General features: G+C 52.9%; 1 protein-coding gene across 1 annotated transcript in view; it reads right to left on the minus strand.

The window, feature by feature from the left end:
* Igsf21 (immunoglobin superfamily member 21) overlaps positions 1-24,211 on the minus strand; it is a 219,534-nt gene that overhangs the window by 74,479 nt on the left and 120,844 nt on the right. The window contains exon 3 of the mRNA XM_075946054.1: positions 3,003-3,124. Within this exon, the coding sequence (XP_075802169.1) occupies positions 3,003-3,124 (122 nt within the window). The remainder of the gene's footprint in view (positions 1-3,002; positions 3,125-24,211) is intronic.

A 24,211-nucleotide genomic window follows, 5' to 3' on the forward strand; every position in this document is an offset into this window, starting at 1 on the left:
CTGCAGAGCTGGGACTCTGGGCCGAGATGCATTAATTTGTAAATATCTTCATTTATATGTAAATGCGGAGCCCGGAGCCCCGCCACCAGCCCTAACGGGGCCTTGCTGCCTGCCTGGCACCCGCGGCAGCTCTTTCTCCACTGGCTGGGCGTCAGGAGATGCTCCCAGCGCCGTCTCTTCTTTCACTGTCTCCTGGTATCTTCTAAGCATGGTGGCTTTACTCCCTGGGGTACCCTCTGCTCAGGAGCCCCTGGTGTCTCGCCTCAGAAAGAAGGCTGCAGAAACCCCCGCATGAACATGAGGAAAGAAAGGCGTCTGGGCCCTAAGTCCTAAGATTGGATCAAATTGCTGCTGCTGTGTGACTTTGGGCAGGTCTTGTACCCTCTCTGGGTCTTGTGTTATCAACTGTAAAACAAAGACGGCACCATGGTCTAGGTGTAGGAAGAGATGGCTTGAGGTGTGACCAAGTCCTTCCAGTGGGAGACCCTTGACCTTACTGAACTTTGACCCCTGCTATAAAGTAAAATGCAGAGAGGGGGTGTAGAGAGCTGCTACCTTTCCAAGTCCCAGAGGCTGTTGTTGAGGAGTGTGAGGTGCAGAAGAGCAAGTGCACACACAGAGACTTTAGGGGGGTCTGGCACAAGGTGGGGCTTGCCTTGTGGTGGGGACAAAGGGTTGCTCGAGACTCAGGGGTGAACATGCTCCACTCAACCATGTTTAGAGACCAGGAAACTGACCCTGGATCACCTGCAGCCAGCATCTGACTTGGGCTCATTGGGCATCAATTTCTACCAAATTCCACAATTCAGGAAGATTAATTTGGTCAGCCTGTTTTCCAAGGGGATGGGGGGAGGAGCTGGTTTAAGGGCACTAGGTAAGCAGTAGCTGTGCTGGGATTTGAACCCAGGTCTTTATGCACCTGCTGACTTCCTGAATGCCGGTGTACAGGGGCAGGGGCATGGCTGCAAGAGGTGCATGGGGGAGTTGTGTTTCCTTCTGGCTAAGGGATCATGGTGTGTGTGGGGTGGGGACACCCGTGACTGGGAGCAGTGGGTCCGCCATTGCTGGGTGCTGGGTTACCCACTCCTCCCATGACTGTGTTTAGGGAAACCTGGCTATAAGCCAGGAAGTCCCCTGCCGAGGGACTCTCTGTGACTCCCAGGGCAGTACTTATTTTCCTTTCTTAAAATGCTTTTTATCTCTGCTCTCATCTTGATGCTAACTGATTTATCCTTGCCATGAGCTGCTTTTCAGAAGGGAAAATACAGAGAGGTACCTGCCTGCCTCCCGGAAGCCCAGGGTTGTCTGCAGGTGCTCCAAGAAAGAACAGCTGGGACTGGGGTCGTAGTTCAATGCCTGAGAGGGGGAGGGACCAGCTCCTGGGGGGGGGCGGTGGATTGGGACAGAGGCTGACAGAGGCTCACAGCCACCTCCTGAACCTCACTCAGCAGGTAGGAGGTCCCAGCCAGATCCCATGTGCAGAGCCAGTAGCGCCTTTAGCAAACAAAACAAAACAAAAACAAAACACTCCTGTCCCATTCTGTAATTTTACTCTCATGCAAGCCAAGGCCCCCAACCACATAGGAGCATCTCCAGAGCTTTCTGGGCCCATTCGTTTTGCAAATGCTGTCATGCACAGATGTGCAACCAGACCTTGGCAGAGACCTAGTGCTAAGAGCAGAGGGAAGGGTAGGTGAGAGTCCCAGTTGAGGGGTGGAGCCTTGTCCAGTCAGGACTCAGAAGATTGTGTGGCATCACAACCTCGCTGGGGTGCTCCTGCTGCCCCACAAACCCAAGTGTCCCAGCCTGGGTTCTGCCTTCTGAGAGCACCAGGCCAAGCGTTTACCACACAGTAGGAAAGAGTGTGCAGGTGTGTGTGTGTGTGTGTGTGTGTGCACATATATGCGCCTATGTGTACATGCCCATGTGCGTGTGCATGTGTGTGTGTGCATGCCCGTGCGCGTGTGCCTGTGTGCAGGTGTGTGTGGTTGTGTGTTCATACCCAGCACTACTGTGAAGTTACTTTACACAGGTCATAAGATCCCCTTCCTGGAGCAGGGTGGGGACTGAGGGAGCCTCGCTATCCAGCCCAGAGCGGTCTAGTCTGCTAATTTGCTGTTGAGATGGAACAGCCTGAGTGGGGTTCTGAAGACTGAAGAGGGGTTTACCAGGTGACCAAAGACAGGAGAGGCCCCCATCAGAAGAGACTAACATGCATAACGGGTCAGGGGAATAAAAGACAATGGGGGCCTTTGCGGAATGTGTAGGGCTGTGGGCACCCACATATGTAGAGTAGGTTGGGCCCCTGTATGAGGCTGAATTATCTTGATTCTGCAGCTTTTCAGAAAACCAGGGAGGGCTCCTGTTTCCTTGTCCTGCTGCTCCTGACCTAAGAGTCTAGGTGTCCCCACCTGGGGTCTTTGTGACCTTAGGGATCTTGGGGGACAATGGTATGGGTTGCATGTGTTTCCTGGCTCTGCCTTGGGAGCTGGGTGACTTTCAGTACAGATCTCGCCCTCTCTGGACCTTAGAGTCCTCACCCGCAGAAAGGACCTATGAAACCTACCCTGCATGATTAGAAGAGGAGCTAAGGTCCCGCCTCTTCCTGCCTCTTCCCTCCGGGGTGTGGCTCCACTTTTGCAGAGAGGCCCCAGATCAAGGAGGGGGTTGCATCCCCTAAGAGCAGCGGTTCTTAACCTTCCTAATGCTGGGACCCTTTCATACAGTTCCTCATGTTGTGGTGACCCCCAACTGTAAAATTAATTCCACTGCTACTTCCTACCTGTAATTTTGCCACTGTTAGGAATCCTAACGTAAATATCTGATACGCAGGATGTCTGGTATGCAACCCCTGTGGGGGGTCATGACCCACAGGTTAAAAGCCTTTGCCTAAGAGCATCCAGGGGATGCTGTCCAGGGCTGGCTCCGTACGCCCCCAGGCCCGCCCCTCCCTCTTCCGGCTCACATGCTTGCTGCCAGCTTGCCAGCTCGGGTGGCCTCACCTCACAGTGGACTGGTACACGAGATCCTCCCGCTTGCGGTAGTTCTCCATGTGTGAGTAGTTGGTGGAGAACATGGCGTCAAAGGTGAAGATCTTCTGCTTGATGGTGCCACCATCTGTCACCTGCCACAGAGCAGAGAAGCCACAGGTGAGGGCCCAGCAGACCCTGGTCACTGCTTTCCTCAGGAGTTCCCTTGTCTTGTCCCTGCCCTTGCTCCTTCCTTCCTCCCTCCCTCCCTCCCTCCCTATGCAGAGGAAGAGTCCCACACAGGTGCTGCAGGTGCCCCGCCCCGTCCTGCCCCGCCCCTCCGTTATCCACAGAGGCTGCCAGGCTGATAGCCTTTGCTAGGTCTCCCTGGTCTTTGAATCCCAGCACTCCACTAACAGTTTAGGCATTTGTAAGAGCCACAGGGCCTGCAAGATGGCTCAGCAGGTGAAGGAGCTTGCAGCCAAAGCTTGACAAACTGAATTTGATTCCTGGGTTCAACATGGTAGGAAAGAACCGATTCCTGGGAGTTGCCCTTTGACCTCCACGTGCACTGTGGCATGTCCATAGACACACATACACACGCACAATAAATAATTAAATAAAGCAAATTAATTAATAAAAAAGAATGGTAGCCTCTGGCCTCGGAGGCCAAACTCACTACCTAAGCCACGCCCTAGAGAAGGAGACGGAAGACATGTGCGCTGACCACAAAGAGAACCCCACACAGAACTCCCCTGCCACGTTCCTCCTCCCTCTTGCAAAGCCCTGTGATATGGAGCTGGGAGGCAGCAGCCAGCCTGTGAGTAAGCCTGTGCCAGCCACCAGAGCCTTGGCTTCTGAGCAGGGAGGGACTGGACTTTCAATTCTGCAAACGCTGGGGGCCTTCTGAGGCCCTGCAGGCATAGTGGAGCACTGGGGGGGGGGGGGGGGCTTCTGAGGCCCTACCGGTATGGTGGACCAGTGGGAGGGCTTCTGAGGCCCTGGAGGCATGGTGGAACACTGAGGGGGGCCTTCCGAGGCCCTGCAGGCATGGTGGACCACTGGGGGCTTCTTTTGAGGGCCTTCAGGCATGGTGGAACACGAAGGGGGGTCCTTCTGAGGCCCTGCAGGCATGGTGGGCCTTCTGAGGCCCTGCAGACATGGTGAAGCACTGGGGGGGTCCTTTTGAGGTCCTGTAGGCATGGTGGAACACTGGGGGGGGGGCTTCTGAGGCCTTAGAGGCATGGTGGAACACTGGGGGGCCTTCTGAGGCCCTGCAGGCATGGTGGAAGGAAGCTAGTGGCCTCTCCCTGTTGAGTCTTTCCAGGCACCAGGAGCACCATCCACCACGAAGGCTCTGCTTTGCTGAAATGGCTAGTGCGGCCTGGGTAACTGTGGGCAGGACCAGAATGGGAGTTGTAGAGTGAGCTATGGTCCCAGAGCCTTGGTCAGTAGAGAGAAGACAGGGGAGGGTGGCAGGCTGGCTAGTAAGAGGGGGGGAATGGAGGGCCAGGGGACCATTAGAAGGCAAATAACTCGTGGAAAGACAAATAAACTACATTGCAACTATTTCTTCTTTTTAGTGTTCTTACTATTATCGTATATGCGCACATGCTGTGTGGGGTGACTGAGGAGGTCAGGGGACAACTGGAGAGTTCGTTCTATCCTTCTGCCATGTGGATTCCAGGCCTGAAGAACAGGTGCTCTTACCAGCCCAAGCCATCACAGCCATTTCTGATAAACCCTGAGAGGTTTAGGTCCAGAATGGTACAGGAATCCAGAAGAGGGGGAAGGGCATTTTCTGAGGGTGGGGAGCACCCACAAGGGCATCTTGGAGGATGTGAAGTCAAAGCTGCTTCTGCAGGAGGTGCGAGAAGAGTCAGCCTGGTGGAGCAGGTGATGGGAGCCAAGGGCAGACGCAGGAGGGATCAGCTCAGCTGCCTCTGTGAAAGTGACTGCTTCAAGTGCCCAGAGCAAGAGGGAAGGGGCCCGAGAGGATGCTGACAACAGATTATCACCACTGAGGACCCACCCCCCTGCAGACACCAGTCACCCAGGGTCAGATTTGGGTTCTGCTTATAACCTCCTCTGGTCTTCCAGAAGCAAGTCCAAGAGGGAGGCCACACCAGAAGCAGCGACCCGGGAACAGACAGATAGGGTCTATCAGTACAGGACGCTTGCCTTTGTTTTTCTGTAGCAACCCTTGGGACAGTCCCTAGGAGGAGGCCACAAGGTCTCCATTCCACCAGGGGACCCCGGTGCTGGGGCCCAGGTTGCTGCAGGGTCCTGCTGTTCACAGAGCCAGGCCCATGCGTCTGGGGCTCCCCAGCCGCGGCTGCCCTGAGCACACGCCTGGTCTCCGCCGCCTCCCGCTAATGAAAGTGTTACTCCACACAGCAGCAAGGTATGTGTTGTCACTGTTTCAATTATTTATCTGTTTACTCGGCTGCAGTTTTCCGCTTGTCTCAGCAACTCTATTATAGACCGCGAGCTTGCAGCCTCTCGCCGCTCAGCTGGGCTCCACACTAACAGCCTGCGATGGGGCGGCCTCATGCCTGGGCCTGGAGAAGTAGAATTAACTCCCTGCGGCTCCTCTGGTAGAAGCAGGGGAGGGGGCTGCCAGGGAGGTGGTCAGGGATGGGGAGATGCTGAGAGTGGCTTCCCCAGGCATCTGTCGTCGTCCCCCCCCTCAAACAGGGAGAACTGGCCTTATCAGCACCCAGGCTGCCTTCAACTATATGTTGGTGGTTTTAGTAAGACACACGTTTAGTGCAACCAGCCAGCTTCTACGGGGCTTCAACTGTGTCATGCAGTGGCCACTTCTGTTACCTGTCCCATAGACTAGGAGCAACCAAGAACAAGGACACCTCAGTGAGTACCAGTGGTAGGTGGAAGGATGCTAACACATTCATAGATTTGGTGGCTCTCAGTGGGATCAGCAGTAGGACTTTCCCTGACTGGTTTTCCTATCAGCCCTCACCAAGCCTGTCTGCTTCTCATCACTATTCTGGACTTATCTAGCTCATGATTTGGTCTGTTCCCCTCTGAAATCGGCTGTTTTGTTCTCATCTGTGTAGCCTGAGGACAGAGAGAGAGAGAGATGATTTCTTGCCTCACCTGCTCTGAAGAAGGACCCGGATTCCAGAGTAGGGTGGCAGCGTGGGGGAGGAGAGATGTGGTGTGCGAGAGGAGGTGGCGTCTCCCTGGCATGAGGCTCTCTGTGATGGCACTTGCCCAGGAAGGATGCAATTTGGGGATACCCACAGCCTGCTTCTGAGGCTGATGCCTTAACCACTGTATGCCCACAGTGGACTGAACCAGACAGGTGCAGGGTCTGGGGTGAGTGGGTCGAGTGGCTTAGCTACCTTCAAAGTCAGAACAAACTTACAGGGTGGGTCCACCATACTTGGCCCCTTACAGATGTCAAGGTACTTTTCAACTGGGGCCTTCAACTGGGAGACAATTTTATTTATTTATTTCATTATTTTATGAATAGGAGTGTTTTGACTGTATGTCTGTATATCATGTGCATGCAGTGCCCATGGAGGCCAGAAGAGGTCACTGGATCCCCTGGAACTGGAGTTACAGATGGCTGTGAGCTGCCATGTGGGTGCTGGAGACAGAATCCAGGCCTTCTGCAAGAATAGCAAGTGATCTTAATTGCTGAGCCATCTTTCCAGCCCCTGGGAGACATTTTGACCCCTTTCTCTGCCAGGGGACATGGCATATTCTATAGATACTCTTGGTTGTAACTATGAAGGTCCTGGCATGTAACAACTGTTGATACGCTGAGATTGGCATGGGGAGGTAGCTTAATCCCCAGCACACAGTAAAAAAACTGGGCATGGTGGCCCATGTCTGTAATCCCAGCACAGGGGAGGTGGGTCTCTCTGGTCATTTAGTCTGTCCTAATCACTGAGTTCCAGCTTAAAAACTAAGATGGAGGGTACCTGAGGAAGGACACAAGGTTGGCCTTTAACACATGCATGATTGCATGCATGCACGGGTGCAAACACACACACACACACCTAGACACATGAACATGTATACACACACAAATGTACCTATAAACATGTACATACTTGTGCCTACACATACCATGAGCATCTACATACATGTGTACATGCACACACAGGAACCTGCATCCCTGTACAAGTGTTCACACATACCTGCACACACACGCACATACACTCCAAGGTGGGAAACCTTCCATCTCATCTGTATGCCTCCCCCCATGCCCTGGGAAGGCAAGCATCACGCAAGCCACTTTGCAACTGAAGGCCCAGCTGAGGCCCAGCACTCCCTGCCCGTCCTACCAGGCTGGCAAGGCCGCCTAACTGCCCCTTGGCCTCACCTTGCATGGCAGCTGCCGCCTGAGAAGGGCAGGCAGCAGGTTCTCGGCAGCCCTCTGGCTCCAGCCTTGCCTACCTTCAGGTAGAGAGCTTTTGATATCCTTCTGAAACTTGCAGCCCTCATCGTCCCAATCTCAAATTTCACTCCATTTTTTTTATTACACAACAGAGGGGGGAAAACCTGTCAGTAAAACTGTCTCCTCAAATTTATTCACCGGACTGAGGGTTTTATGGCGAGGAAAATACACTCGCCCCCCACACGTCCACACACACCCACACCCCAGACAAAGCAAGGAAGAATTACCTGAGTCATAAATCCTTGCTAGAGGCTGAGGCGCAGGAGAGCCTCAAGGACGAGTCTGATTTTCTATGGTTTTATTTACTTTTTTTTCTTTTTCTTTTCTTTTTTTTTTTTTTGAGACAGTGTCTAGTTGTGCTGAAACTCAGTATGGGGACTCTAATCTGATCTCCAACTTCTGAGAGTGACTGGTGCCTCTGCCTACTGAACCCTGAGATTCCATTCATGCACCATGGGCCACTATGGCGCTCTCATTGGTCAGAGGTTCTGAGCTGAGGCTGGACCATAAGCTGTAGGCAAGGGTGCTAAGTGTACGAGACACGGGCACAGTTTCCGTCCTCAGGCAAGAGGGAGGCAGGAACTGTGTGCCCCATTCAGGATCTGGTGGGGACAGAGCTCAGGCCACAGCCAACTACAGGATGAGTGGAGAGGGCAGGTCTGCGGTGACAGGCATATGCCAAGAGCTACCCATGATGCTCCTGGGGGTACAGAGGTCCTTGAGAGGAAAGGTGACCCCAGAAGTCTCTTTGGAGGCGTGTAGGTTCAGCTAGACTGGACCGAGAAGCATCTGGAAGGCTTAGAGAGGCACACGTGTGGGTGTGCCTGTGAGGGTTGTTGTCAGAAGTTCCCAGAGGATTAACTAAGGGAAAGGGCCACCATGCATGTGGGTGGTACCAGCCCATACCTAGGTCTAGGGCTCCCTCTCCCTCCCTCCCACCTCCTCCTCTACCCCGCCCCTTGTCGTCCCTTCCCCATTCAGGGAGGGTCTTCTCACCTCACTTAACCTCATCTAGAAATTCTCTTGCAAAAATGTCCAGAGCTGGGTTTCTATGACGCTTCTAAATCCAGTTACCCCGACAGTAAAGCTCAACCCTCACACACCGGTAGCTGAAATTGTGGAGAGTAATGTCCCGAGCAGGGGCTGAATGGCCAGCACTCACCGAGTTCTTACTGTGTGGGCTCAGCATTGCTGTAAACACAGATTCACACAGATGCAAACGTGTTCAATGTGTGTTAGGGACAATCAGCTTCCAAGTGGCCACATTGTTGTGTGGCCAGGCTGGGCAGCCAGCACATAGTAGGTGCCTTTAAAAAGGTGTTTTCTTCTGGTCCTACCCTGCCAGCCTTTCTGCTATGAGTTCCCCGAGTAATTAGCTATCAGTTGTCTCTATGCTGTTCTCTATGCAGGCCTCAGTTTCCCTAAATGTTCCATGAGGAAATTGAGGCCTGGTGGCCTCTGGAGAGTCTGTCTACCTGCGTGGTCCCACTGCTGTGGCTATAGAGGTGTTGCCCCAGTCCTGTCACTCTAAAGAGCCGGCTCTAAGTGACCTCAGCTTGTCACAACCCTCCACCCCACCATCAGTGCCAGACACACCCCCCACCAGCAACCCTGGCTGTGGGCAGATGGATTTACATGTGGACTCGACTCATAGATGCCAACAGATGCAGTCCAGCCAGTAGCAGGAGAGCCCATTGGTCAGCCAGCCACATTTTAATTCGGAAAAACAAATAAGTCCTCAAAGTCAGCCTTCTCACCAATGCCCCTAGATGCCACCCACCATCTGTAAAAGGGAAGGAAAAAAATGAAGAAAAAAATGGGGGATCACCTCTCTCCTCCCCCAGCCTTTCCCTTTGTGTTCCACAAAACCAATTACAGGTTGGAAATGGCTGTAATAAACTTGATATCCCACTTACGGGCCAATCCCGCTGCGGCCAGGAAGTGTAATAGTGGCGGAGAGTGGAAACTGCGGGTTTGTGGAGCTGTTTAAATTGCCTGCCTACATTACTCCACTCCTCTCCAGCGGGGAAGGAATTCGCTCTCCTGGAAATGGAGCAGCTGAGGTCTCCGTGTCCTGGGTGGCGCAAGGGAGTGTTTGCAAGGCAGACTTTAATGAACTGATTAGAAGTGGAGGAGCGGATGGCCCCTGGGAGCTTACATCAGCCAGGCACAGGTTCAAGTCCCCAGCAAGGCCACTCACACTCCCTGGCAGTGAACGAGAAAGAGTGAGGTTAGCCTCCTGGCACCGCCGAGGGTGAAAAGAGCAGCTATCAAACAATGCAAGTGACCAAATGCGGAACCAGACTATCCCATGGCACAGCTCTGAACCTCGGAGGATAGAATGCCTGCTGGTCATGCATAAAAATCAAGGTTGGACACCTATAATCCCAGCACTCAGGAGGCAGAGGCGGGAAGATCAGAAGTTCAAGGTCATCCTCAACACAAGAAGTCGGAGGTAAGCCTAGCTAGCTACACGAGACCGTGTCTTAAATGTTGTAAGAAATAGACACACACTTGTAAAACATGTAGGGAAGTAGATACTGCTACTGAATTTCAATTCTGATCGTTGCGGAAGACAATGAAAAGCGATTCTAGAAACTTCCACCATGTGACTGTCATCCAGTGGTCCCTTCCTCATGCCACGTGACCCTGCGTGTCTGGCATGGAGACAAACACAGACTAGGTCCTCAATAGACATTTATTAGCTAAGTGGACCGCTCAGCAAAGGGAGGCCTGGGCTCCTCAGGGCCCCGGTCCTTAACTACCACTTTTGATGCTTACACCAACAGAGCTGGCCCAAGACAACATCAGTCAGGTCAACACAGCCTCACTTAAGGACCACTCAGGTGGAATTGGGCCCAGGGCTGCAGCTTGAGTCCCTTGTGTGCCTAAGATTAGCATCTGTCATGCAAGGCTGGGCTTGCACTGAGGTAACTATAGCCAAGCAGATGTGGACAGTGGGGGACTGGCTTCTCTCTGTGTGTTTTCTGTTTCCTCCAGCAGGGCGGCAGCATGGAGCTAGTATTGTCTTCTGTGTGTGCTGGTGGGGTAGGGTGGGAGTGAATGAGGTGTGGCAGAGGGGAGGGGGTTATGAGTTCAAATTCTATAATAGAGTCAAGCATGTGGCAAAGACTCACTCAAATTCTAGAAGGAATGTCACCTGCCCAGGCTGCCCTGCTGGCATGAGGTGAAGTGGACATTTGAGCGTGCATTGTGTCTGACTCCGAGGATTCTATAGAAAGGCCTCAGGGTGGGGGTGGGGCACCGGGCCAAGGCCAGGAGCAGGGCAAAGAAAGGGATAGGTATTTTAGGGGAGAGGAATCTGGACAAAGATGCCTGGGAAGGGAGCAGAAAGCCTGAATATGGAGGGAAGCCAGAGGACCTTGATGGAGCCACTTAATGGTCCTCTGGGTTTGGGAGGTCACAGAGTTTCTAGTGGTCTTATTGCCATGGCGACCCTGGACCACTCTTCCTGTAAAGCTCCTGCCCACCTGCTCTCTGCTCTGGTGGGGAGCTGTCGCCACAAACGCAGGCATGAAGGAGGATGGGTGACAGCCAGGGAGGAGAAGTCAAGAGCCACCCACCTCTCTGGGTACCGACTCCACCCTCCTGTGCCAACTCCGTACGCTCCCGCTCCTGGCAAGGCTGGGCTGGGGTGATTGGCTTCCCTGGCGTGTGTGGGAGATCCGGTGTTGACAGAGACAGCTGGTATCATAAATTGCCTTGTCTCATCTGGTTATGGTGTGATGGCAGACAGGCGCTCAGGGACAGGACTGGGGGGGGTGACGGTAGAGGAGGAGAGCAGAGTGACTGCCAGCTTCCTCGTGGGTTCTGGGCTTGCCATGTGGGCAGGTGAGCAGGCAGGTGTGATGGCTGTACTAACGGTAGGGGTGGGGAGATGGTAGGGGGTGGGGAGCCAGCTCAGTCAGGTGGGCATGTGCCTGAATGTGAAAGCCTATGTTCTGGGGCATGGTGGGGATGGGTCTATGGGGCTCAGATGTACTGAGCTGACAATGATGTGTATGTATGTGTGTGTGTGTGTGTGTGTGTGTGTGTGTGTGTGCATGCGCCCGTGTGTGTAAATGTTTGTACTTTTTATGGGGAGTGGGGTATGTGCATGTCTGTGACGCATAGTGGGTGTGTACTTTGCACCCCCCCCCAGTGGCAACCCCAGTTGTTATGTTCCCTCCTTGATCTACGACTCAAGGAGGAGAAACTGGAGATAGCAGCCGGGGCAGGGTATGTAGATTTCTGAGGACACCAGGCTGGCTGTCCCTACACCCCCCACACCTAGCAAGATCCCCTAAGCCTTTACACTCCATCAGCTACGTGAGGGTTTCACGTCACCTCCTGGGTACCCTCCTCCCTATCGCAAACAGGAAGTGGAAGACACAAACGGTGCCTCAGGGCTGAGGCCAGGCACTGGGGTTTCAGAGTCCAGCACAATCACCAGGACCACGTGGGAGAGCTCAGGGAGTCAGCTGGAGAGCATCATGACTCCCAGGATGTGGTGGAAGAGCCTGAGCTGCAGCAGCCACGGGGAGCGGCGAGGCCCTAATCCACACTGCAGAGCCGAGTGGGGTAGCGTTTGCTCTCTGAGGTGAGAGCTCACTTCTAGATCGCCTCACTTTCCTTAGCTGTAAGTCAGGGGTAGGAGAAGCACACCCCGAGGGCACCGGAGGATGCTCTGGGTTCTGTGTGGTGGGTAGTCAGACCTCGGGGAGAGTGGGGATCCCACTGTCCGCTTTGGGATGTGGCACTGTTGGCATTGTTTATGCCACCAAATGGAGATGGGGAGCCCCCAAAAGCATTAAAGAGGCCATTACAGAGTCCAGGGATACCAAATAGTCCCCAAACTTCTGTAAAAACAGTGGACCTCAAACTAGTGACCAGACCTGGGGAGAGGTTGTGAGAACAGAGATCATTTTCTGGGTCCTCTTCGGGGCCACGAATTAGATCATAGGATCTTAGGAGCAGGCCAGCTAAAGGGTTTAACAGAGCCCTGATTGGGTCCTAGCTAAGTCCTAGTCCCAGGATTTGGGTATTTGTGTGCAAGGCTCTGTCTTAGAGCCCTGCTACGACACCTCTACAGTTTCCCAGTACTCGGCCCTCAAAGCCTTGTGCCATCCTGTCTGAGAGCACACCTGTGTGGACACTGTCACCGGAGGACAGCTGCCTGGCTTGAGCCAGTCAGGACAACTGGTACCATCAGGAAGGATGCCCGTCCCTGGGGAGAGCCCTTGTTGGGACAAGGTGGCTGGGCCCCCATGCCCAGTGGTGCTGCAAACAGTTGGGCCATGTCAGCAGGTCTGGCTGCCAGCAGATCCATGGCCGTGGCCATCAGCAGCCCACGCCAGCCTGTGCACCTGCTATACTAGGGCAGCTACACTGCAGACAGTGTTGGCTGGCATCTCCCTCCCTGTGTAATTAACACGGCATCGTGGGCAGCTCAGCCAAGCGGAGCCTGCCCGCCTGTCCGCCTGTCCATCTGCGGGTTGCTTCCGGGGACAGGCCCTTTAACACAAGCTCAGCAGCCTGCTTAGGGAGAAAAGAGTTCTGAAAGAATCGCTGAGAACCTGGGATCCACCTCCGTTCAGCCACTGGCAGGGCATGCTGGGAAATTTACATTCTACCTCTTGGCCTCAGTTTCCTCACTTGTCCAGTGGAACTAGGATGGCTGGTTTCTTTGTCCTATCTGCCATAAGGAGGTCTGAGCAGTAGGTAGACTTCGGGTGGCAGGAATCAACAGTTAGGGACCACATCGGAACTTGCAGGTTATCGTCACTTAGTTCTCATTCAGCAAGGATGCCCTGGGTTTCTACTCTGTGCCAGAGACTGTTTTAGGAGCAAGGCTGTGCAGCCTCTCTTCTTCCGCAGTCTGTGTTGTAGTGGGAGGAGTTGGACAATTAATCAAATTAAAGAAGATGGAAAAAGCCTATTAGGTAGGGAGGGAGGGAGGGGTGTCCTCATTTGGCATGGATGGGTAAGCATGGCCCATCAGAGTGGATGACTGAGCTTCAAGCTCAGGAGAGGAGGCTGGGGTCCTCTAGAATCAGTCCTGGGGACAGCCGTGGATCAGGGGCGCCCTCCACACTGCCCAGATGGGGATCTGAGGTGCTGAGCCCTGGGTGAGGCCCTGCGACTTTGTGTTTCGGTTGCTATTCTTTGTGTCTCAGCATATCTAAACACCCAGTAGAGTGTGAGGGATGTAAAAGCCAGCCTCGGTCGACCTGGCACCCGGCCTCATAACTGAGACAGAAGCCTGTGGATGAGTCTGGTCTCTGTCTCTTCTGGTATCCACCTGCCTCACTCACTGGGCCCATTGCCTGGTAAGGTGCACACATCAGTTCGCTTAGCGCCTAAATCTCCTGCATAGATGCCACAATTTAGAGTACATAGCCCATTAATGAGTCTCCTTTTCTTTTGAGATGATACTTACTTAGAATGAATTGCAAAAACCTTCAGGACCCCTTTCAAGCTTGTGTGTGTGTGAGCACGCGCGCGTGTGTGAGCGTGTGTGTGGGTGCATGAGTGTGTGTGCATGTGCGAGTGTGTGTGTGTGAGCACCTGCATATGTGTGGGTATGTAAGCACAGAGGGCAGCCTTGGGAGTCATTCCTCAGGCCAGTCTGTCTGTCTTGTTTATTGAGACAGGGTCTCTTCTGGCCTGGAGCTTTACCTAATGGGCCAAGTTGGCCGAGCAGAGAGCATCTAGGGATCCTCCTGTCTCCGTCTCCCCTCTTAGCATCCCTGGAGTCGCAGGGGCGCAACACCACACATAGATCGTTTGCTTAGATTCTGACAGTTCAAACTCAGACCCTCACACCTTACCAACTGAGCCATTTTCTCAGCCCAGATGGAATCCTCTTCGAGGCGGACCTTGTGGACATCTCCCAGATACATTAAGAAACTTGCCTCCTGGCACGACACACAGCAACACATTGATTACGGAGCTGGTCTCACCCGGAATCCCTGACTCCCTGCCGGAGCCCAGAGGGTGACCCTTGTCCTATAGACCACAGTGGAGATGACTCCCAGCGTGGGTCTTTGGGGGGGTGGGGTGGTACACAGAATTCCTACTGTCCCTCTGCTCAGCAGGCGGCATGTTCTTCTAGTGAGAGAGAATTGGAGAGTTGGGGTGCGCTCTTATTATAAGGATGCTGTTCAATAAAGATCACTCAGCATATTAAAAAAATCTTTACCTGGCTTTGAACAAACACTTGGTATTATTACAAACATGAAAAAAAAATTCCATTTTCTTTTCATTATAGGTCTGGCGCATTTTGTTTTCTTGTTCCGAGAGCAGCAGGGCTGCATGGACAGAATGGCTGAAGAGAGGGCGCAGGGAACATGTCGGAGTAGAGGTACGCAGCCCTGGGCCCACATTCCAGAAGGACTGGCCCCCTGAGCGCTGCACAACAGGCATCTACACTGAGGGCTCCAGGTTTCCCACCTGTAAAATGGGGTGTGACAGCGTCCTTTCCAAGGTGAGGAAAGTCACTGCCTTGGGTGACCGCTGGCCTCAGGGCCTGGTGAGAGACAGCTAGGCATGCCTCCAGCCCTCAGAGACCTACAGGCAAAGGGAACACTTAGTGGGCCCCACGCTAGAAAGCAAGCCGCTGAAAGAGTCGGGTACAAGTAGCTAGGAGATCGCCTGAGGATCACGTTTAGGGAACGTGGGTCTTCCGTAAAACCTGGGTGGTAAGAGGGATGGTGCAGGGTAGGGGGTCAGGAGGGAAAATAACAATCAGAGCAGCTGTCAAGGTCCAGCGAGGGACACAATTGTCTGTACTGAGCCTGTACCGAGTTTGGTGACAGAAGGAGTTGTGGTAGTATCTGGAGTCAGGTCCCATGAGGTCCTGTAAGGAAGTTGGATTATGTTCTCACTGTCATGAAGAGACAAAGGGAGGTTTAAAGCAGAGGCCTGGTGTGTGTGGCTAGAAGATCTCTTTAGCTCTTAGTGGAGAAGGGACTGTGGGGTACAATGGGGGCCAGAAATCCTGACCAGGGGCTCCTCCAGCGTGGGAGCAGACAGCAGGTCCTACCAAGACATGAGTGGGTGGTCTTGTTGCTCCATCCTGCATATCCCTGTCCTCTGAGGAACTTCAGTGACTGTCAAATGCCTGATGGAACCTGCAGGCTCAAGTACAGCCAGTGTCTAGCTCTAGGCTAAGGGAGTATGAAGAGATCCTCCCCTATGTCAGGACAGTCAGACTTTGACAAGAACCAGAGGCATCTCTGCTCATTGAGGTTCAGTGTCCCCAGATCACTCAACCCATGCCAGAAGGTTCAGAAGGGAGCAGGTCTGGTCACACAGGCCTAGGACAGCAGCACTGTCATGGTATGGGCAGCAAGAGTGCCCTCTGGAGAGGGAGCAAGAGGCAGGACTCTATGCACAATCTCCATGTCCACTCACTACAGCTCTCAGAAATAGGATCTGATTATTTGTAGGTGCATATATTAAGGCTGTGGCCATCAAACATCTCATCATGATGAAACTTCGGCTCTCTACTAGGCCTTTGCCTAATTATCCAAATTCTCACATGTGGTGAGAAGATGTCACCAGAGAGCCCCACCTTTCACAGTGGCCCCCATGGAACATCTTCCCCACAGCCCAGCCTCTTATGTGGCTGTGTTTCCTTAAGGCCCAGAAGTCAAGGAAACTCACAAGTCTCAGGAAGTTCCCCAGACTTACAAGATTCCAAGACCCTGCCCCAAAGTTATTTCAGCAGGATCAATTGCTACAGTAAGGAGACTTGGAAAGAACTCAGTGCCTTTAGTTCACACAGGGAGCTCCAGGGATGTGACTCTGGTGACAAACCATACAGGTGGGAGTGGGCTCTTTGGTAATGCTGGAGATATTCTGTAAGTAATGCTAATAAACTCTCACTGGACTCAATTTGAATTGTTTCTTTGGTCTGTACCCTGCCTGGAATGTACAGACATCTATTTACACCTCTCCAGGAAGTCTCAGACCCCCTCTCAAGATGCCCTCTGCCACGCCAGGCACTTGATGAACATGTCAGGGTCATTGGTGACCTAGGGTATCTTACAGTGACCCATGGATACCTGTCCAGAGCCCTAGGAGGCAGAACTATCTCCATATAACACAGGGGCCACAGGCTTCAATTAAGGCCTCATACCTGAGGTTGATGGGGCAGCCACTGTGATTATGGACTGGTCATCTGGCCACTCTGGGTGTGCGGAGAAGACAGAGGTGGGAAAGCAGCAGGGTGGAGATGGGTGTGCAAGAGCCCAGAATAGCTTGGGATGGTAGTAGTGACCAGAGTGTGGAACCTTCGTATTTAAAACCTGGTAGTCAGAAAAAGGGAGATGGACCAGGCAGTAAAGCGCCTGTCATACCAACAGGAAGACCTGAGTTCAAATCCCTTGCAGAAGCTGGTCACAGTGGTGCATGCTAGTAGTCACAGCCCTGTGGGGAGGTTAGACTCCCTGGGGCTTGTTGACTAGCCAGTCTAGCTGATTCAGTGAGCTCCAGGTTCAGTGTGAGGCCCTGCCTCAAAATGTAAGGTGGAGGGCTAGGGAGATGGCTCAGCAAGCGAAGGTGTTTGCTACACAGATCTGACAGTCTGAGCTTGGTTCTGGATCCCAGGGAAGAAGGCGAGAACTGACTTCCAAGGGGTGTCCTTTGACTTCTGCTAGCATGCCAGGACACGAACATGCCTCCACACAGACATAGGCGCAAGCAAATAAAGTAAGGCGGAGAGCAATTGACCTCTGGCCTCTACATGCATGCTTCCACATGTATGTACACACACATATACAGAGAGAGAGAGACAGAGAGAGACAAAGAGAGGCAGAGACAGAGAGAGACAGAGACAGAGAGTCATTCACCCAGGAGCCTTCTGAACTGAAACTGGGAAAAGCCTAGGCAAGCTGTCACGAATTAGCTACCTTAGTGCGACGTCCTCCATGAGGGAGAGCAGCTGACACTGGCGTGACAGGCGCCATTGTGTAAAGGCAATGCTTCTGCATAGCTGTCGGGAACTCAGAGATGGAACGATGCTTCTGCTAACAGATACTGCATGGAAGCCCAGGAAGGTTCATTCTCTATCTCCAACTGCATGAGGCAGGCAGAGGAGCCATCCTTCAGTGCCTGCGTGGACTGCAAGGACCTTGTGTTCTCACACTTTAGCAACTTTGGGGCCCGGTGTCCCAAGATGATACACCCCTTGCTTTCTTCCAGGCCTATTCTGCCTGCAATGTAGAGCCTGGAAACCACCCTGCCCTGTCAGGTAAATACTGAAGTGTCGAAGGTACAGCCTCAGCAGGAGAATGAGGTGTGATTGGCAGGAAGGCTGCTAGGGCATCAAATCCACACAGGCCAGCACAGGGAGCAGTGACTGACAGCTTTGATGGCACCAGTGGGGGCAGTTTCTTTCCCTTTTGGAATCTGATAGGCACGACATGAAGGGGCCTGGGGTCTGCATGGAAGGCGAGAGGAAAAACCACCTGTCACCAGGCCCAGCCTGTTTTCAGTGTGACTGAGTGTCATTCCCATTCCTGCCGTCAGACACTGCTGTGAAGTCATTGGTGGGCTCTAAGCAACCATGAGTGGAGTTCAGCCTGGCCCTTCTTGATGGTGGAGACACATGCCAACATGGGGATGGGATCCTTAGGTAGGTGGGCAGAAATGGTGACTACCGTCCTGGGGCATATGGAGTCAGGGAGGACATACCAAATATAGAGAGCACTGAGGTAGCTAAGGATGCTCTTTCTTCCACCCCCTTTTTCTGGACAAGCCAGGGTGTGGAAAAGGCATTAGTTTTGTGTATATATATGTTCATAAGTGCTGGGCTACACATGTATGTGTGTGTGTGGGGGGGGTAGGACGGGGATGATGAGGTGTGATATAAGTAGGTGTGATATAACATGTGAGTCAGGAGTTCAGAGAACCAAAAGGAATCTTCCAGGACATTAGAAAGCCCCAGAGAGTGCCACTGACAGTGCTCGGGCAGCCTGGCTGAGCATGCCAGTGTGTGCAAGCCAGTGTGACTGGCAGAGGCAGCTGGTACTTAGGGACGGGATGCCAATGCCCAGATGTGCTCCCAGATGGCTCGAACACTGAGTGTCCGCCTAGATCTTCCAAAGATGACCGTGCAAGTCAATAGAACAAGGCCTGGGTACAGCTCATTGTAGCTGTTCACCACTGTGAACAGTGTCTGAAATAAGGAGGAAGGGTCTGTGCTGCTCATGGTTTGAAGGTTAAGCCCACCATGGTGGGGAAGGACTGGTGGCAGGAGACACTTGGGTCGGTGGCAGTAGGAACCGGAAGCTGCTGGCTCACAGCCTGGCAGACCAAGAGGAAGAGACGAGTGTTTGTGCTCAGCTGACTTCTCCTCTCTCCCTTTGTGTTCATTTGGGGAACCAAGTCCATGGGATGGGTCTTCCCATATCCAGGATGGGTCTTCTGGTACTCCCCTAATCCTCTTTAGAAACACAGATACACTCAATGCTATGCCATCACGAACACCCTGGCATTTCTAGATCTATCCTGGCTGATCATAACTCAGTATGTAGTTGGACAGGGTAGCAGCCATTTTGAGCTCCCAGCAGGTGGGGAAGGAGGCCAGCTCACCCATCCTGCTTGTGGCCTATTGCTTCAAGCACCTATTAAGAACCAGGCACAGAGCTTGGAATTGCACCCAGCAGCTGGTACAGCGAAGAAGGAGTCAGGCTCTCCCACCCTGCAGCTCCTGTCTGCAGCCAGCCAGACAAACGTCCTCATGGGAACCAGAAGGTACCTGTCTGAAGCCCAAAGTCCCACAGCGTTGCCGGCAACCATTTCACCTGCTGTTGTAGACACTAAAGTGACAGGGGCAATGGTGGCTTTCAAACAACCCCTTCCACGAGATCAGGTGGAACGTCCACAAAGATGGGGTCTATGGTTGCACTACTGAGGGACCCAGGAGGGCCCAGACTTTGCAAAGCTGAAAGAGCAGAGACCCTTCGTGATGTGGTGAATTGAGACCCTGCTTCAACTTTTCACCCCTCCCTTGTCCACACTCAGCGTCTCTCCATAGAGAGCCATTCTCTGCTTCCTGACCGAGTTACTGGCTGGCCATGGAACTGGAAAAGACGAAAAGGTGACCAGAGGTCACCAAACCTCTCTCAGCCTTCAAGGACAGCACACAGGGCTTCTGATATACCCACAGGAACCTGTTGAGCTGTCAGCTGGAGGCCGACAGGGGACAGAGTTGAGCCACTGCTGGTGTGCCTGTAAGGCCAGCCTGGGTTAGCTAACAGTCAGCCAGCCCTAGATGTGTGAGTGAACACAGCTGCCCCAGCATCCCCCCAGACGGGTGAGCACAAAGCACCCATTGCTGTTGCTGCCTGCCTAGGAGGCTCCGCAGGCATCTGCTGCACAGCATTACCATGGCAACAGATAATGACACATGGGTGGTCAAGAATCAGGGTTCTAGAGTCCAGCATCCAGATGAGCTCCTGGCTCCCCCAGAGATGGGCTGTGTGACTCGGAACAACTTACCTAAGCCTCTTTGAGCCTCCATCTCCTCAACTGTCCGATAAGAATAGTGACAGACACCTCGCAAGGTGTCGCAAGCATTGAATGATGGGGTCACATCAACTGCTTAGAATAGGACTTGGCACACAGCCAGCAGCCAGCAGCATTGGTTAGTAATACTGTGCTACTGTAGAACCTATGATGTATACATTTCAGGGTTATCTCCACGAGGGCTGCATAGCCTATGAGACCGGGACTCCCTCTGCTAATCGGGCCCCGTGAAATCTTTAATGCTCTCTCCTTCCAGCTCTTCCTCTCTAGCTCCATACAGAACCCTGCTAGGGAAGGTCCAGGTCTTGGGCATAGCGGATTGGCTCAGGGCCTCCGTGTCTGCTGCTCTGCAAGCTTTAGGATGAGGCAGTTTGCCGGGGAAAACTTCTGTTTTGAGCTCCCTGACTGTGAGGATCTGGTGCCAAAAAAAATCTGTGTAAAGAGCAGAGGATTCAGCCCACAGTATGTGGTGTGGGGGCGGGGCGGGGAGGCAGCAAGCATGCGGGTGGCAGTCAGGATGGACACCCTTTGCCTCCAGCTGCAGGGTGGCTGGCACCAACAGGCAAGTGGGCAGTTCCGGGCACAGCACTAACCTTGAGCCTGGAGGCTCAGTGTGTGTGTGTGTGGGGGGGGGGTTAGGACCACAGCCTGAGGGGGAGAGAGGTAGCAGGGTGGGGAATGAAGCTGCCGGCAAGTGAGACTCTTCCCAGACATCATCAGATGTCAATTCACACCCACATCTGGAACACAGGGCGCCAGGAGCATTCCAGAACTCAGGCTGTAATCCTGAGTGGGGAATACACACACAGACACACACACACACACAGAGACACACACACGGGGGGGGGGGTGTGGAGAGGCGGAGGGCTCACTCCATAATCGCCCACACTAATATCTCTGCAGCTGAGCATCTGGACGGCGGCATAAGTGAGATAAATAGAGACCACGAGAAACCTCCCGTCGCCAGGCTGAGCTGACGTCAAGTGCAGCAAGCTGGGCTCAGTTTTGCCACCAGATGCCCCCCTCCCACCCAACCATCTCCCTAACACTCTGCCTTTCAGTTTTTAGACTTTTGGGAGCTTCCAGGTTGCAGGAAAGGATTCAGGCTGGTAAAAATAGAGGAGTTTTGACATATGTCAATGACAAATCACATTTACTGGCATTCAGAAGACGTCTGTCACAGGGTAGCTGCCGCTCGGAGGCTGGATGGACAGCTGCCCCCTCTTCCTCTGGCAGAGGAGGGCAAAGTGGGGCGGTGTGTCACTGCTGATCAGAGAGAGGTATAGAGGAGGCAGGCTGCCCTCAGAACCCTCTGGAACTCAGGGCCTCTCAAGAGATGGCTTCAGTTTATGGTTTCTCCCAACACAGAACCACCTGTTGCAGACGTAGCTTCCATCTGTCTCCAGAATAAAAGTGTCCAGGTCCACAGACCTCTGATCCTCTGCGCAGGTGTCACCTATCCTCCTGTCCTGTCAAAAGGTCCCAGGAGGACTCTGCTCATGTGCTCTCTGCCCGTTTCATAGCTGGAAAAACCAAGGCATGGTCCACAGCACCCAACAACCACATGTTACACAGGCTCTGCACAGCATCATCTATAGTAATGGCAAGGGATGCTAGCTGGACATTTTCTGTATGCTGGTGGGGTTCATGCAGGAGCAGGCATACTACAGATGGTCCATAAATGCTTCCTTCTTGCTGGTGGGTCTCAACACAACGCTGGTGGGAGGCAGATATGGATACCCCACTGGAGATGCTAGGAGAGAAGAAATGGACCATCCCCTTAGAAGGGAGGGAGGGACCCCCCAGTTCTCAGAATTTACAATAACGAGTAAGGGAAACAATCACTTTATTTAAATGAGCGAAGGAACAATTTGGCCTCTCCGTGTGAGAGGAAGCAGTTAAGGGGTTTATTTTATTTTGGGCCCTAATAATATTACAATCTCCTGGCCGGTTATTATCCGTCACTTTTCAGGGAAGATTGAAAAGAAAATGGTTTTATCCCCAGCAATTGTGAACCGCTCTGTCTGATGAGTTGTTGTTCCCACTTAGATAGTACATGCAGCCCTGTCAGGTGACCTGCCCGGCTGGGTGGCTTTGTTTAACTGGGGGAAGAGGAGAGGGAATAGAGAAGGATATGCAGAGAGTCGTGGGGGATGGGCAGAAGGTAGGAGCTGAAAGCATCCTGGGTTTTGTAGGGGGACTGGCTGAGTGAGTAGTCGGGCTGGGCAGGCCCTAAGGACATTGGAACCTACACTTTTATATTAATTTTTAAAAACACTTTGCGTGTGTGTGTGTGTGTGTGATCTATTCAGTCACAAAATTGACTGGACCTGGGATGAAAACCCAGTAAAATTTCAACGGGGATATATAGTATATAGATATGTTTATGTATATAAATATATATTACTGTGATTACTGTGTGCGTACTATGTGCTGGGCATATCCACCAGGATTCTCTCCTGAAATCTTCTATCCTTAGAATGAATTTCCATCAGAATCAATTCGGCTTTAGGGATAAGGAAACTGAGGCTCAGAGAGGTTACAGACTTGACCCAAATCATACAGGGACAAACCAGTGACAGGATTCAAGCTGGGATCCTCTGGCCCAGACACAGGAGGGGCTGTCACCCCTAAACAGGTCACCACAAGCCCCCCACCAGAGGCAAACCTCCCAGCAGTTCTCCTCAGCTTACACTGGAGTGGGGACAGACACCGGTTGGTGGGTCCTCCCAGGGATGAGGTCGATGTGGCTCCTGACATCTAAGAGGTGTGCCTTCCCACTGCCTCATGTGTCACCTCATGTAACCGTCCAAGGTCCCCTGAAGCACTTGTGGTCCCTATGGGTGTGGTGTGGTGTGGAATAGATGCAGGGGTGGAGTATGGATGGGTTGAGGTGAGATGGCGTAGGGGCCCCTCTCTGTGCTCTAGCTGCTGGATCAGCATCTATGACTGAGGCTATGGCTCTAACGAAAGCCAGGCTATTCTCGTCATTACTGTTAAGGACCCCATGGAGTCCTCAGCCCTGATGCCTCCCTCACACAGGTGGACATGACCACCGGCCAAGGCCAGGATGGGTTTCCATGGTGACCAGGCCATAGTTTTGAGGAGGTTGGCTATCTTGCCAGCGTCCCTGGATCTCTTGGATGCTGTCTGGTCTTGGGTCTCTGGACTGGCCACCTGCCCTTTTCCGTGATGCCAATAGGAAGTCCTTTTAAGATGCCACTGAAGGGGCTGGAAAGATGGCTCAGCGGTTAAGAGCACTTACTGTTCTTCCAGAGGTCCTGAGTTCAATTCCCAGCAACCACATGGTGGCTCACAACCATCTGTAATGAGATCTGGCGCCCTCTGGCCTGCAGGCATACATGCAGGCAGACTTTCTATACATAATAAGTAAATAAAATCTTTAAAAAAAGATGCCACTGAAGATTTATTCCTGAGGGTCTTTGTGTCCATCCACTTTGCCCCAGGAGGCAAAGGTTATCATGGCTATGAAAGAATGCCGGATGGACCAGACACCTTCTAGGGGCTTCTCTGAAACACCCAGCTATCAGTGATGGTGGGTGGGGAGTGTTCTTACAGCACCAGAGAAGAAAGGAAACTGAGACTCAGGGATGGAGAGGCAATCACACACGTCTAGCCAGTGACAGCTGTTGTTCACACACAGAGTTTGCACAGTATTCAGGCATCACCTTCCCTGGCGTTGGGGGATGCCATGTCTGCCTGCAGAGCGCCTCCTGTAGGTACCCTTCCACCATCCTTTTTTCCATTTATAGCATTACAAGGTCCCTGTCTCTTCATTTCCTTTCTCTACCTCCCCTCCAATCCCTCTTCACCCATTGGCTCCCTCCCTCTGCCAGGAATGGGCACACATGCCAGCATACATGTAAACAAATTCCTGCACACACACACACACACGCATGCACACATACATGCACACACAGTGCCAGTCCCGCACAGTCCTGTCAAGAGAGAGGTCCTCAGTGAGGGGCACAGGGGCAGCCAGAATGCACGAGGTTCTGAGGAGGGCGAAGGATACTCACAAGCAAACTGTCACCGAGGGATGAGTGAGCATCACGTCCTGGCCCTCTCTGTTCTTCACTGTCGTCACAGAGGACCACAGTTTTGGACACCACCACTTCTGTGCCACAGTCCTGGGGCAGGGTCAAATGCCAGCTTGTATTTGGCACCACTGTGTGCTTGCTGTCTCTTTGAATCTGGCAGCTCTTTTCTCTAATCCTAACACCGTGAGATGGGTGTGGACGTGCTCACTTTACAGCTG

This window comes from Microtus pennsylvanicus, chromosome 13 (genome assembly GCF_037038515.1).
Source record: "Microtus pennsylvanicus isolate mMicPen1 chromosome 13, mMicPen1.hap1, whole genome shotgun sequence".
In the NCBI taxonomy this organism is placed as follows: domain Eukaryota; kingdom Metazoa; phylum Chordata; class Mammalia; order Rodentia; family Cricetidae; genus Microtus; species Microtus pennsylvanicus.